General features: G+C 47.3%; 5 protein-coding genes across 5 annotated transcripts; 3 read left to right on the top strand and 2 right to left on the bottom strand.

Moving 5' to 3' along the window:
- Window positions 1–877: 877 nt before the first annotated feature.
- On the top strand, window positions 878–3,488 carry FOBCDRAFT_280639 (fungal-specific transcription factor domain-containing protein; the record flags this gene model as incomplete). Its single annotated transcript, XM_054707215.2, has 7 exons — window positions 878–964; window positions 1,121–1,242; window positions 1,299–1,780; window positions 1,832–2,124; window positions 2,175–2,612; window positions 2,705–2,955; window positions 3,005–3,488. The coding sequence occupies 7 exons, from the start codon at window positions 878–880 to the stop codon at window positions 3,486–3,488; spliced, it is 2,157 nt and encodes a 718-aa protein (XP_054563190.2).
- Window positions 3,489–3,695: 207 nt separating this feature from the next.
- On the bottom strand, window positions 3,696–6,562 carry FOBCDRAFT_232922 (uncharacterized protein). Its single transcript, XM_054707216.2, has 8 exons — window positions 6,370–6,562; window positions 6,289–6,312; window positions 6,105–6,223; window positions 5,539–6,008; window positions 5,178–5,479; window positions 4,685–5,122; window positions 4,377–4,627; window positions 3,696–4,299 (listed from the first exon to the last, which is right to left on the bottom strand). The coding sequence occupies exons 1-8, from the start codon at window positions 6,451–6,453 to the stop codon at window positions 3,807–3,809; spliced, it is 2,181 nt and encodes a 726-aa protein (XP_054563191.2). The 5' UTR covers window positions 6,454–6,562; the 3' UTR covers window positions 3,696–3,806.
- A 1,001-nt stretch (window positions 6,563–7,563) lies between these two features.
- On the top strand, window positions 7,564–7,992 carry FOBCDRAFT_280641 (uncharacterized protein; the record flags this gene model as incomplete). The annotated part of the gene is made up of 1 exon (XM_031191801.2): window positions 7,564–7,992. One exon carries the CDS (start codon window positions 7,564–7,566, stop codon window positions 7,990–7,992), a length of 429 nt encoding a protein of 142 aa, XP_031033032.1.
- A 154-nt stretch (window positions 7,993–8,146) lies between these two features.
- On the bottom strand, window positions 8,147–11,249 carry FOBCDRAFT_145454 (uncharacterized protein; the record flags this gene model as incomplete). The annotated part of the gene is made up of 5 exons (XM_054707217.2): window positions 8,147–8,829; window positions 8,879–10,298; window positions 10,332–10,445; window positions 10,904–10,932; window positions 10,988–11,249. Coding segments are annotated over 5 exons (2,508 nt in total), but the record flags the coding sequence as incomplete, so codon positions are not given.
- A 667-nt stretch (window positions 11,250–11,916) lies between these two features.
- Window positions 11,917–14,242, top strand: FOBCDRAFT_253716 (permease family-domain-containing protein; the record flags this gene model as incomplete). The annotated part of the gene is made up of 9 exons (XM_059611060.1): window positions 11,917–12,012; window positions 12,061–12,161; window positions 12,319–12,438; window positions 12,484–12,841; window positions 12,891–13,000; window positions 13,052–13,222; window positions 13,269–13,578; window positions 13,627–13,751; window positions 13,800–14,242. 9 exons carry the CDS (start codon window positions 11,917–11,919, stop codon window positions 14,119–14,121), a joined length of 1,713 nt encoding a protein of 570 aa, XP_059466047.1. The 3' UTR covers window positions 14,122–14,242.
- Window positions 14,243–14,270: the final 28 nt, after the last annotated feature.

The following is a 14,270-nucleotide window of genomic DNA, read 5'->3' on the forward strand; positions in this document are numbered from 1 at the left end:
GAGCGCGTGCATTTTACTTCCATAACCTCCCAAGTCACCTTGCGGGCAAGAGAACGAATGAGTGGGTGTCTTGGAACATGTGGTCAGCTCACGGCTTCCTTACCCTACACCAAGCAGCAAGTCGCCACCAGTTGCTTGCAAAACATTCCTGCCACTCTCACTTTCAATAACGAAGTTGTAGTTAACGAACACTCTGAGCTGTCCAACGATTCTTCATCACTAGATCATGATCGATGTCACGCATGCACTGTACTTTCACTTGGAAGGTTTGTCACCTAGCAGCTAAAAAACCAATTTCCCTCACTAAATACAACTGTGCTCAATTTATGCAATAAGTTAGACAGGTTTGCGGTAATCTAAATTTATACGGCCTTTTGTAAGCCTAATATTTTGCTTCATAGGTTTTTTTTTTTGTTTTTTTTCCGACTTTACGCCCTGTAGGAGCACGTAGCGCGATATGACTACGTCACTGGCTGACGGTGAAATTATGCTTAACGATTACGGTTACGACTAAAAAAATTGCGGGCGTCTAAGTGATTGTGGATATGTTCTTGGCATAAGCCACTAAGGATCGCCCCGTTTGACGGGTTTGGTGTCAAGCCATCATCAATTTCCCATAGGTCTTGCGGCATTCTTGGCTCTCCACCCTGTAACTCCGCGGAATCCGGCACTTGGGAGCCTTTCTGTCCCATCAGCTCAGACGATGCGACATATGAGACTGATAATCTGAGTTTTCTGGTCAATAATGAGCGTTGGTAGTCTAGCTTTATACAAACTTGATCTGTATGTGTTGACCAAGTCAACAATTCGTGTTGTCATCTCCTAAACAATTTACCAACATCCCCAAAGCAAATATCGAATAATTTCTCTCGCGCCCATGGACCTCACTAGCACGTTTGGCTCTAACGCTTGCTCTGAGCCATCTCCAGCTCAAGACCAGAAGTATACGGTGGAAAAGCGTTCTGTAAGATTACAGCCCCTGGCCCAAACCACCAGTGATCTCCGGCTAAGACGTGACGCGCCCTCAGTGTAACCAGTGTCGACAACGAAAGGTATGGAGAGCCCCACCCTAGTCATTACGTGTCGTAACACTGATACTTCTTTTCGCGACCATGACTAGATTCGTTGTGATCGCGCCAAGCCTTGCCATCAATGCTCAGATCGAAGCATTCAATGCACATACCCTACGACCATCACAGCTCGCCCGAAGCGCAAGCGTAACCCTGCTACCACCGAACAATTGTAAGCTTGGCCAAGTCTTGACAACCATGATGGGCTTCTAACTATTTATACTTCAGTCACAGGAAGATTGATGAAATCTTAGACAAGATAGACCGTATCAATCTGGCGATCGGAAATACCCCCTTGTCCTCAGTTTCCGTCTCACAGTCTCCAGATAATACTTTCTCCCTTCCGTTGCACAATGCGTCTCCCTGTACCGACACGGTCGACAAAGTAATAGACTCGACTCAAGGTTCTTTGCTGATAGAAGACTGTCAAGTTAGTCAAACCTCTTCTGAGTCTGGCTTAGAAGACGATGACCACTTGGCAACACAAGCTACCTTTGCCACCAATTATCTGCAGTTCACTATCGAGAATCACCTCCCCAAGGTTCCTGCAGAGGTAAAATCAAGCTTGGATGCCTTGAAAAGGATTGTGGGAAGACCCGATGACCAAACTGTAAATCCTCAACCTGTCTTCTCGCGCATTGGCGTCAGTCGGGACGATCTACGTCTGCCTCCCATATGGTTGGGAATGCTGGCTATCCAGAAGGTGAAGGGTCAGTTAGGAACGGACCAACAAACACGTCAAATCGCTAACATGCTCTTAGACATTCCTTCCCTGGATCTATCGTGCTTGCTTGAGTTCAATGACGTCAGCCATTTCATTGATTACTTCTTGAATGGCTATTCCGAAAAGGCCTCCCTTACAGATTTAGTCATTTTGCATTGTGGGCTATATGACATCTTCGTACACTACGGCCATGTTGAAACAGACCTAGCGTTGAAAGAGGAACTCTTTGCTGCTCTTTCACTGTGCCGTACTAATCTTGATACAATGCTGGCAAATCTTCCCTTCAACTTGCCTTGTAACATCCATACCACCAGAGCTCTACTTATGACGGTAAGAGGAGTCTATGAACAGATTGTCTCAATCTAGCTAACTGCATCTAGGCTTGTTATTATTTAAACGAATGCAAAATGTCTCTCGCTTGGAATCACATTGCCTCTGCCGCTCAAATGTGCTTCAAGTTAGGGCTTCACACTGATCTATCATTCAGTCCTGGATCACAAGACGCTCGCTCATCTAGGGCAAGGTTATTTTGGTTCATTTACATGCTTGATAAGATACTGTCCCTGCGGCTTAACCGACCGTTTGTTATTGACGACAGGAATGTGTCAGCACGATTAGATTGTATCGAGATGATCAGCGGGAATAGGCTTTGTCGTATCATACCAAAGTGGATTAAGATTTCAATGATGCACGGTAAGGTATATCATGATATATACTCAGCCAAGGCTTTACTAGAACTACAAGACGTACGAGAAGCGCGAGCTCGAAGCCTGGCAAATGAACTGGAAACCCTTTTTCACTCAACGGATCCAGTGGAAGTAAGTCAACGAGATGTCCCAAAGAGATGAGGAAGGACTCAGATAGCAGATAACTAAAATGTGAGTTTTATATGGATGCTGACTCTTACCAGGATCAATTTCTCGAGACCATGGGCCAGAAACTGGGAAATTCCGTGGTAGATGTTCAGCGAAGTGCCGACCTAGTCTCCCACCTGTCGTGCCTCACTTTGATATATCGCAGCATCCAGCCTACTGAAGCTTCTAACACAGCCTTCTCAGAAGAGTGTCTCGCAACCGCCAGGAAGTGCCTCGAACAACAACGGGCTTGCTTGGCCCAACTTGAAGGGGTTTCACCCTTCTCTCTTGATATATACACTCAATGGTAATGGTTTGCGTAGTTCAGCATGAGAAACATTCTAACCATGCTTTAGGGCTATTATTGGATGGCCGTTTGTACCGTTCGTGGTTATGTTCTGCAATACGATCGAAACTCGCGATTCTACTCGACTGGCTGAGTTGTTAGGCGTCATAGAGCCTTTGAAGGCTATACAGAGTATCTTACCAACGACTTACAAGAAGCAATTGCGGCTGCTTATGGTCATGTACGACGTCGCGAGCAAATACCTCGACTCTCGATCTGATATGGCGCAAACGATGGGGTTTCCATTGGACACTCCGTTCAATCTTCTGTTTTCGCAAGTCGGCAGGTCTGTACCAAGCCATGACGCGCAGATGCAGCAGGATATTAATGAAAGCCGAGATTACAACATACCGGAGCAGACTGCACCTTTGGGAACTTCACAGGCAACTCAAATGGATTATCAAGGATTGCAAAACATCGACTACGGCAGCCAGTTAGGGCATTGGTTTGAATACAACCAGCAGGTACTTCAAGCGTTGGAAGGTAACTTTTAGGGCTTGAGGTTTCTCTTTGATTTATATAGAAGTTCTGTTGCACGAACAGTGAACGTTGAAGATGTTATAAATTTTGTTCCTCCTTGGATATGAGTCTGAGCTTAGAGCAACAGCCTGTACCCCAGCAAACAGAACAGCGACGATAAAGGTGTTATGTCACTACGAGGCACAGCGAGAAGAGGTAGCACTCTACAATCAATGATATGGTTGGTTGGGTCAAGCGTCCGATTTCAAGATCCTGAGTTGTCGTGTATGATAAATTCGTGAACCGTTCCATCATAATTGACAATCTAGATTGCAGTACCCACATTTACAGTACTAAGATGGCCCCGGAAACGTGGGGGGAGACTCCTCGAACATATCTATGATATGTTGACTTTCTCCTAGCCATTGCTCCAATGCGTCAGTATTGGATGACCAAACCTCTGAATACATGCTTTCTGGCTCCTGCGCAAGCATCCCACTACTGCCACCAGCCTGCACAGACTGTGAGCTGATCCCAAGATTCCACTCAGATGGATTGACCTGACCCGAGAATGGGAAGCTCAAGCTCGTTAGATGGTCCAGCATCGGGTTTCGCTCTGCATAGGTTGGGTCATGTGATGACGGGGAGCATTCAACATAACGTAAAGCAACTTCGTAAAGTGCTTTGAACAGAGGATGCATCCTTCCTGCAGCCTCCACAAGGACCGAATTGGATTCCATGGACGTGATATAGTCGTGTAGTCGCTCAAGATCTCCTTTATCGCAATGTTCTATGACGTGGCAAACTAGAACAATGAAAGGAATAAAGGGAGAAAAGTTTAGAGTCCTGTGGATAAGTGTGAGATTGACATATCATGGTTGTGTTGTGCATTGTTTGCAAGGGCTGAGGGTGATAGTGCGCACCAGTGAACATATGTTGATAGATAGAGTGGATTTATATCCTTGAAAGTTACGAGGAACTCATGATGCCGTTGCATCGTCATCCTCGCCGCTTCAACGCAGGATCGAGTGAGTGCTGACGGGGGTTCCTTAGGGGGTGGGCTAGCCCGATATACAAGAGTGAGAAGCGAGGCGCGCATCACGTCGTCAGAAAGTGTGAGAAATTCGATCATGCTTTGGCCGAACTTGTCTCTCGCATGCTGCAGGTGATGGTCCTAAAAGTCGAAGTCAGATTCGCAAAGTTTCTTTTTTCTGCTCACTGAGGCTCATACACTTATTTCTCGAGACTTTTTATCGAGCCGATAGAGCTCGGTCGAAAGAACCTCGACTCGAGATTGTCGGACATCAGGGGGCTGAGCCAGGGCTTCGGGGCTGTATAACTGCTTATAGATATTGCCTTGGCATCGAGCAGTATCGATCCACAGTGCGACTGATGCGTCCAGAGACGAAGGGCCCTCATGTAAGGAAAGCATGGGCGTGGTGATGTCCCAGTCCTGGGTAGCCGAAGAGCGACCTACACGTAGCGATAGACTCTTTTCCATAAGGTATGTCATCCAAAATAACAACTGTTTTGTTTTCACGTCATCAGAGACTGTACCATCTTGCGAAGGGGAAAGTTGGTGATAGCCAAGCGTTTGACATAGCTCTAATGCCTTGGAAGATAAGCTAAAGGCCAAAAGCGGCTTCGAAATTTGCATAGTATGGATTGCCTGCAGTAAATGTCAGCCCATACTAGACTGTATTCCATTCCAACCAAAAACCTACCCCTAATAGTAAAGCAACGGCCATTTCTGCGGTTGCCGGGAGATAAAGCGGCAAGTCAGCCAGAGCCGACTCAAGATTAGCACGGCACATGAGAGCATATTGTTGGCTTTGACCTGGGTCCTCTGTCTCAAGTTGTGATCGTGCGGTAAATAGCTCGAGCAGACCATAGTTGGCAATGATGCGGTCACATTCTGAGGCATCTTCAGAAAAGTAGACCCTCAAGCACATGTACGAGAAAGACTCGAGGGGGAAAAAATCGCTAACCCATGTCACTGTGTTGAGAGGGTTTGACGAGTGGTGGTCTGAGACGTTAATATCGAGCACAATGGACAAGTAAAATAATGGTAGCTTGCCAGCTCACCTTTTGCGGTACGTATAAGCTCTACTACCTCTTCAATTGGCGGTAACTCGCACTTCGGTAAGGATGGTCGAGTGACTTGCTTTGCCACGGGAAATGATGCCTGGTGCTTCCACAGACCAAGTTTCATTGTTTTAATGACACAATGAAGCGATTCTAATGCCTCTTTGACATCATGGTTAGAGTCTGTCAGTCGATTAATGCCGGACTTCTTGTGAAAGAAGTCATTGGCGAAGTCATAGTGGACGGCTAGCGAGTGCTCGATCTCCGGGTCTGTGTTATTTACAGTCGACTTAGTAGCCCTATTAAAATCTGCAGATGACAAAGATTGAGCTGTATTATTAGCTTGGTTGCCGTAGCTAGATGTCGATTGGATTGGTTGAGTATTCAAGGCGGGGATACTGGTGCTGATATCGTGCAGGAGCCGAGTGATGTCGTCGAGCCGATGATCTATGAGGTCGATTTTTTCTTTGCTGAAATGCCCTAGTTAGAAATTATATCCACACCTCGTCAGGCAGACAATGGATGTGTCAAATTTAAGATGGCGAGGGGCTTGAGGAGATACGAACTATCTAGCAGACACTGTTGCAGGGATTTGAGCCTTTGCTCTGGGTTGCCTGCCTGCTTTATTGCAAGCAATGTTTATCTGGAGACACTGTGTACATGGGCAATTTCCGTCACATCGGATCTTGGAGAGATGTGTCAGAATGAATGTCCAAGTGATCGGTAAATGATTTGGTGGAAATATCTTACCTTGCGGGAGCGACATTGCTCGCACTAGGCATGCATATGTCAGCAACATGCGCATAGCTTGGTGATTTCAGGGTGACTGACTGCTTTGCGAAGGGACGCTCCAGATGCTGATGGTTTCGGCGTGCCCCTGTTGGGACTTGCAGATACTCCTTGAGAGTTAGACATGTTTTATAAAGATTCTGGTTCGAAATATGGGCCGAAAAGGGGTCCCATATTTTGGAAAATGATGCAGAATGACTGTATGAGAAGTGATTCCCTTTAAAATTTCAGAGGCATGCGGGGCGTAGTGCATCGGTCCGAGATGATCCGGGGCAATGGACAAAAGATGCATCCTCTGACTAAGCGAAATAAAAACATCTAAAGACCCTGGTTGGGGTTGCTATGACGTTCGTGAGAGTTGGAGTGGGTGATGAGACTTAGAGGTTAAGGGCCCAGAAATGGGAACAGAGAGCGGCACTGGGCTGCCGCTTAGCCAAAGAGGTGATTAGAGCTGATGCGGGCTGAGCGGGGCTGATGAACAGCTGAGCCGAAGTTGAGCCAGCGAGCGAGGAGGCCATAAAAGGGGCGATCCGTGGTAGGTCACGTGTCGCTTGAGTTTCGTCTCATGATACCAAGTCAAGATGTTTGGAACATTGAGGTCGAATCTCTTGGATAAAATTATTACTTTCATGTACACTTGCACTAAGCCGTAGTCTCCTGGCCCTAATTTCACTACTTCGGCTTGAAGTCTCGCTTTCCATTCGTCAAACCCTCCAGACTCTAGTGCTTCCAATATTTATCAAATCGGAAAATTACACGGAAACAAAACACTTTTCAGGAAGAAAATGTCCAAATGAGAAGATTGTTTTTTTTTCCGTCATACTGAGGAGGCAAATGGCTTTGTTGATGAACATATGCGTATTCTGTTCAATAAATAGAGTGATGCGCTACCGGGTAGCATCACCGACCTCAGCAAGTGACAAGTGGACGCGACAACACCACCAGCATTCGCCGTTTGCGCAGTTTTTACGATTAAATAGGAAGAATACAGACTCTCATTGCTCATTGATAGTATGCTGAGCTCTTCAACTTCTCGTCCGAGTCTCCAATTGATAGTTTTCTGGGGTCTGTACGATGACGCCGGAAGCCCGCGGGGCTCGGAGATGAGTCCGCGGTGATATCTACATATAAAAGACATTAACTTAGTCTGCAGCGATTTATGCTATTCCCAATCACATCTTTACCACATCGCAGTAGGCACCATTTATTGATGAATAGCTTTTTGAATTGCACAAAATGAAATCTAAACCATCTCACGTTGACTGGACATCTTCACCCGACAAGTACGAAAAAGGCTTTGAGAGTATTTTCATCGGCGAACCAGAAACAACCCAAGCGGACCTAGAAGGACGCTTCACTCAAGACTATACATCAATTGTGGACGGAAAATGTATCAAATTTCCCGAATTTGTTGAGCACATTCAACATCTGCGACAGGTTACAACAGCTATCAAAGTCCAAGTGACGCACTTCCTTCGCGAAGGTAACCAGCTCGCCGAGCGTCATTTTGTCACTGCAGAATTCTCCAACAAACCTCCATCTAAGTATGAGGTCTTTCTCTTCGCTACCGTTGACGAGAGTGGAAGGATTGAGAGACTGGTGGAGACTTTGAGGCAGACGGATGGTTTGGAGGAGCATAGGGACCTGGGCAGCGCCAGGTCTTAAGCAGTTCAATCAAAGTACTGGGAAAATCCAAAGCAGGAGCATCGCAGGCAATGATCTTAATTCCATCAATTATAATCATCATTAGGACTCCAAGGGTATAATGCTATCTAAAATTTCCCAAAATAACTATAAACAACCAAAACAAAGAAAATTATTAGGTTTCCTTGACTGCCTCAATCAGCTTCCATTCCCATGTCGTCTGATGCTGGATGCACTCTTGAAGAATCTCAGGATCTTCCCACCACCAACGTTCAGCGACGATGTATTCTCTCCACACTTCCATCCAGAGCATACGGCCCACAAGATTACGAAGTTCTTGTCTCAACCCTTCTTCAGATATGTGGCCTTCTCTCACATACTGAAGCTGACTATTGTTAAGAGGAATGGCGAAGAAGGATGTCGTCTCGATACAATCGGGATCAACACGCAGTGAGGCACCATTCAGCCAGAGAGGGAGTAACTTGCTTGGGTTTGTGCAACGAAAACTAGCTTCCAGATTGAAGAGAAGATGATCTTCGATCCAGGCCCGTAAGAGAGGCCCGAGAGTGCTAGTGACGGGAAGTGGATCAATGATGGTGAGTTGTAGTGAGCCACCCGGCTCAAGACATCTATGAATGTTTCGTAAAAGAGCGGGGATGTCTTGTGATGGCATAGCGAGAGGAAGACGTAGTGAGTGAACGGCTTCAATGGTAGATGGAGCGACGGGGAATGCGGAAGGTGATCTAACTGGTGTGAGAACAGGATGGATGTTTGGGAAGGAGGCGGGTGATAATGGTGCTGCTGAGAGATGGTAGACTTGTTTGCTGTGATTCACGGCAGCGAGATACGAAGTCACAGCTGGGAGATGTTAATTGAGTGAGATGAGTACGTGAGTGAGATTACTTACCGGGCGTTTCATAAAGAGCAAGGATCCTCTTCGGCGGATCCGTCGACTCATCATCGAGATGATCATCATTAATCTCAGAATACTCTGGTCCGTCCATGTTGAACATAGCGGAGAGCATCCACTGCATCTTCTCAACCTCCAGATCCTGACATAAACTTGGTGGATTCTTGGCGCCCTGCGACTCAGCGAGACGCACAAGTCTCACCATATTGTCCTCTTTGGCAAGTTGCTTGACACCCAACTGCATCGCGTTAAGTTCCTGCGGGATGGTAGCTTCTGGCTCAGGGACAGGTTCATCTGGGAATTGAAATGACGGCTCTGTGGGTGTGCATGCCCACTCACTGGGAGGGCGCCAACTATCGCTGCTTTCAACTCGTAGTGAAGCTGTGGATGATGGCATGCGTCGTGGAGTCTTGGCTTTAGTTGGTGATCGACTGCTCTGCGGACGCTGAGGCTGAGATCTAAATGAGGTAAGCGGACTGACGTTGTGAATGAAGATTGAGACTGACTGAGTACTTGGTGAACGAGCGCGATGCTTAGACTTGATACTTGGTGTCGCCATTATAGTAACACCGCAATTGATGAGATACGGCGTGTCGGAGGATGTACGTGGAGATGTTGTCGCTTCTGTACTTCGCGCAACAAAAGAATCATCGCTCAAAGTTTGAATGAGAGGCCAAGGCCGGATGATGACACGCTCAAGGGTTTCTGTATCCCACGGCGCAGTCGACGATGTGAGCGTTGGTGAAGGCGGATCAAGAAGCGTATTATCCTCAACGTATGCTTCTACCAAAACATTAGCATGAGGCGAAACAACCACTGCGCGTTGTCGCAAACCTTGAGAGCGCTCCAGAATCTGCACATTTCGCCTTGCGCTGAGATCAACAACCCTCGCCATATTAATCGTCGTCTGCTCACTCCCCGTCGAAAACGTCGAAGCCTCATCTGCCTCTAGTTCATAATTCCCCGCTCCAGCGCTCGCTTTCGAAGACGTTGACGACACAGAGTCATCCCCCCTCTCCGCATTCTTTCGTTTATTATAAAAGCTCCCTAACGACGGCGCCTCGCTCGAAGAGTTGGACCCGCGACTAAAGATCGATCGCGCCTTTGTCGCAGATTTGCTGGTGGTCGCTTTGTTCTCACGGTGTTCCTTTCGCGACTCCTTGGGAGCAGCCCAACTGACTTCCCACATGTTGAGGCGGTATCGATCAAGGTCTGAGATTCGGAGGGCAATGTTCGATGCTGGTTTTCGGAGGATGGAGTAGAAGCGGTCGCGAGTGGAGGACTCTGCCGCTGCGTCTGGCTCTGTTAATGAGGACGGCGCCATGGTGTCATGCATGCTGAGCTGAAAGACAACAATAACGACAAAGCGCAAAATTGATGGTGGAACAGGGAGCAGGGGGGAAGAATCGGCAGAGGGCTGCATACGAAATTAAAAAAGAGAGAAACATACCCAGGGGATTGGGTCAAATGGGGTGAGCGGGCTTGCAGCTGGCGAATGCAAGGCTGAACTCTGTCGTCTTGTGGAGAGTGTCGAGGCCTCGCTGAGAACGGGATTTGCCGAAGTCTAATAGCGAAAAGTGGCTGGCGGAATGGAGGATCCGAGGGCCTGGGAATGCGGTATGCCAGCGGAAGAGAAGGGGTTATTTACGCGGACCGCACGTGTGACATTAAGAATACGGTAGCTTACGATTTACCCGAATTGAAACGGTAATATTCTGTGAAACCGAGAAAAGACTGTTAAGATGGGGGAGATTTCAGCTTTGCTCATGCAGGGGAAGAGGCAGATCACCCCATGCCATGGGTCTCGATGCGGCCTGGGCGTTGGAGTGGCTTGCGGCTATCAGACGCCCTTTTCATGCACTGGCTGAGCATAACTTAGATGCCATTGTTTGCTTTGACAATCAGCATGCCGATGTCTTTTGCATTACACAAAGAGATTACTCAATGAAGTTTGTCAATAATGTTTGCGCTCATCGTTTGATGATTATCAATAATAAGTCATGATGACTGCTACGTACATACAACACTCAGCTTGTGTTGTTTCACGATAACTTTGATATTCTTAACAACACCGTAATTGGCTCAAGCGGGAAGAAATGCACGTACCATGGATCAAATACCTCACACGAATGCCGAGAAAGCAGTAGCTCAAAGCATCACTTTCGCATATCGTGGCTTGAAGTTCTAGACCATTTGCGGGGACGTGATCCCCAGCCCAAACCCGACACAAGTCTAGTCCCACCTGAATCTCGATAAGCCAGCCTGAACTAAAACACCACTGCCACGAGTTCAACACTCGCACAACCTTTTCCGCATTGTTGGGTTCTCGTGGCTTGGCAGAGCAAACAGTACAGTACAGCCCAGCGGTCTGTGGGTAGCACAATCAGGTCATGTTTCTTTTGTTATTTCCTTGGATTAACGGAAACGAGGGTCCGAGGGACGGGCACCTGGTGTACCTAGTGCTTTGATTGCACTGACATATTAGAGGTTATTCTCGCCACTCTTACACCCAACATCAAGACACAATGGCCATTTCGTATGATCGAGATAGCGCATCTAATTAATCGGAAACCACAAAGGAACGAGAATCACGCGATTATTAACTCCCCCCTCGCTAAACTATTGAAAGTCTCGCCCCATCAATTTCCCTCTCGTACCTGAACAAGGTGCAACCACACATTTTTGCCTTTTTTACGAGACCAACCCACATGGTAGCCGTGGCTTTTAGCGTTCCTCAGCCAGCCTCACCAACTACCCGGATAACACTTCCACAGAGACCGATTTCGGTGACTCCCGCTAAAAACGGAGTTGGTGTGCAGCCTTGATTCTTATTGATCAGTATTGTTTCGCGTGGCTTGTTTGGCGAGACGTAATCATGCAGAGCGGGAGGTCTAAGCGAGGTGTCAACTATTGTTGGCTGCGTTATTATTTCTTTATCCCATGTTACCCGCCATTCTTTTATTCATGAGCTGTATTTTCTTTGTGCTGAAAAAAGAAGTTGTTTGTGACCGACAAAGAACAGTCTAGAAGCAGTCATGAGAAACCACGCGGCAGATCTAGCCACAAGGTTCAACCGGAGTGTCGCAACCTCCTTCATTGGCCGGTTCTTCAGGCTACAAGGCAGTAGTCACGTATGTTTCATTCCAGTCGCAAAGCACTCCTTACTAATCTGCTTTTAGAGTAAGGAGATCGACGGGACGACATTCTTGAAAGAAGTTCGTGCTGGGGCGACGACCTTTGCTGCTATGACGTATATCATTGCTGTTAATGTAAGCAGTTGGTGAGGAAGAGTGGGAGAAGAAGTGCTGATGAGATGTAGGCTTCGATTCTTTCGCAGACGGGTGGACCTTGTGTTTGTGATGAGACGAATAGGATTGATTGTGATAAGATTGATAGTTATGCGATATGTAAAGAGGGTGAGTTTGCATTTACTTCAGTAAGAAGAGCACTGACGAGATTACAGAGGTGAGGCGAGATCTCGTCACGGCTACATCAGCCATCGCAGGACTGGCCAGTCTTGTCTTTGGTCTCTTCACCAACCTTCCAATAGCCCTCGCGTAAGTACCCATCTCCAAAGACTTCACTCATCTAACGAGAAACAGACCTGGTATGGGCCTCAACGCCTACTTCGCCTTCCAAGTAGTAGGCTACAATGGCTCAGGCAGTATTCCTTACGGCGTCGCATTAACAGCAGTCTTCACTGAAGGTCTCATCTTTGTCTTCCTTGCACTGACGGGCATGCGACAATGGCTCGTCAAACTCATCCCGTCAACCATAAAATCTGCAACGGGAGCTGGTATTGGTCTCTTTCTTACAGAGATCGGCTTGTCTTATGGTTCGGGTATTGGTGCTATTACTGGGGGGTTTAACGCAACGCCTTTGGCGATTGCTGGATGTCCGGTTGATAGGATCAATCCGGATACTCAGATGTGTGAGGGCGGGATAATGACTAGTCCGAAGGTAAGTCAATGATCCTGGTTGTGAAATGACATGCTGACATGGATGAAAGCTTTGGACTGCAATATGTGCTGGTGGTTTACTGACGGCGTATCTCATGGCTTTCCGGGTCAAATACGCTTTCGTAATCGGCATAGCATTCGTCTCCATCCTCTCGTGGCCGTAAGTTATCCCCAATCCCCACTGACTTAATGTGTTTCTGATAAGAAGCAGACGAGATACTGCCGTCACATACTTCCCTCACACGCCAGAAGGGGAGTCTCGATTCCAGCTCTTCCGCAAAGTTGTATCTATCAACCCAATGAAGCATACCCTCAACGCTCTGGACTGGAACGTCGGCCAACACAGTACTCAATTCGCCCTCGCGCTCTTCACCTTTCTCTAGTACGTTCTTCATCCACTCTGATCTTCCCTTCACTGACAAACTCAGTGTCGATATCATTGATGCAACAGCAACAATGTTCTCCATGGTCCGTTTTTGCGGCGTTGTCGACGATCGAGATGGAGACTTTCCCCGCTCAACACTCGCTTACTGCTGTGATGCAATCAGTATCTCTATCAGCGCTCTCTTTGGTTGTTCACCTGTTACAGCATTCATAGAGAGTGGTGCTGGTATTGCTGAGGGAGGACGCACGGGTCTTACAGGTATGACTACTGGTTTCCTATTTCTTTTGTCCATCGTGTTTGGGCCGATCTTCTCGTCTGTGCCGCCGTGGGCAACCGGACCTGCTCTGATTTTGGTAAGTTGTGAAACAGACATGGGCCTGGATTTGACTGATGTTATCTAGGTCGGATGTATGATGGCCCGTCAGATCACTGAAATCAACTGGCGTTACATCGGCGACACACTCCCCTCATTCGTCGTCATCGCCTTCGTCCCATTCTCATACAGCGTAGCTTACGGCATCATCGCGTAAGTTACTCTCCACTTCAAACCATTCCCCAGCTAATATCCCCTTAGCGGCATGTTTCTCTACACAGCTCTAAATCTCTTGATTTCTCTCACTGTCCGCATCTCGGGCGGTAGAATTGAGCCAGATAACTACGACATGAAAGAATACTGGACCTGGAAAGCGCCCGGAAGGAAGCCCTGGTTTGTACGAGCTTTTAGAAACGCTACCTACTCAGCAAAGGATATGCATAAGTCTAGTCCTCAAACCTTTAATGCCCATGGTGGCTTGGACTGTGAGATGTTGAGGGTTGCGTCGTCGGATGAGAGGAAGGATGATGCGCGCGTGTCGGTTTCTGTACCTGTGCCTGCGCTTTCTAGATGCTCTCGTTAAGTCACTCATGGTTTCTCGACTACCTGGCTGTCTTTCATTCACGCGGCTGAGGCACATTATTTAATTCTTGTACATGCTTATTATTACTGGACCGGAGATTGATCAATCATTTGTTACCAACTAAAGATGTGTTTATTGAACAAGTAGAT

Source organism: Fusarium oxysporum, chromosome X (assembly GCF_013085055.1).
Source record: "Fusarium oxysporum Fo47 chromosome X, complete sequence".
Classification (NCBI taxonomy): domain Eukaryota; kingdom Fungi; phylum Ascomycota; class Sordariomycetes; order Hypocreales; family Nectriaceae; genus Fusarium; species Fusarium oxysporum.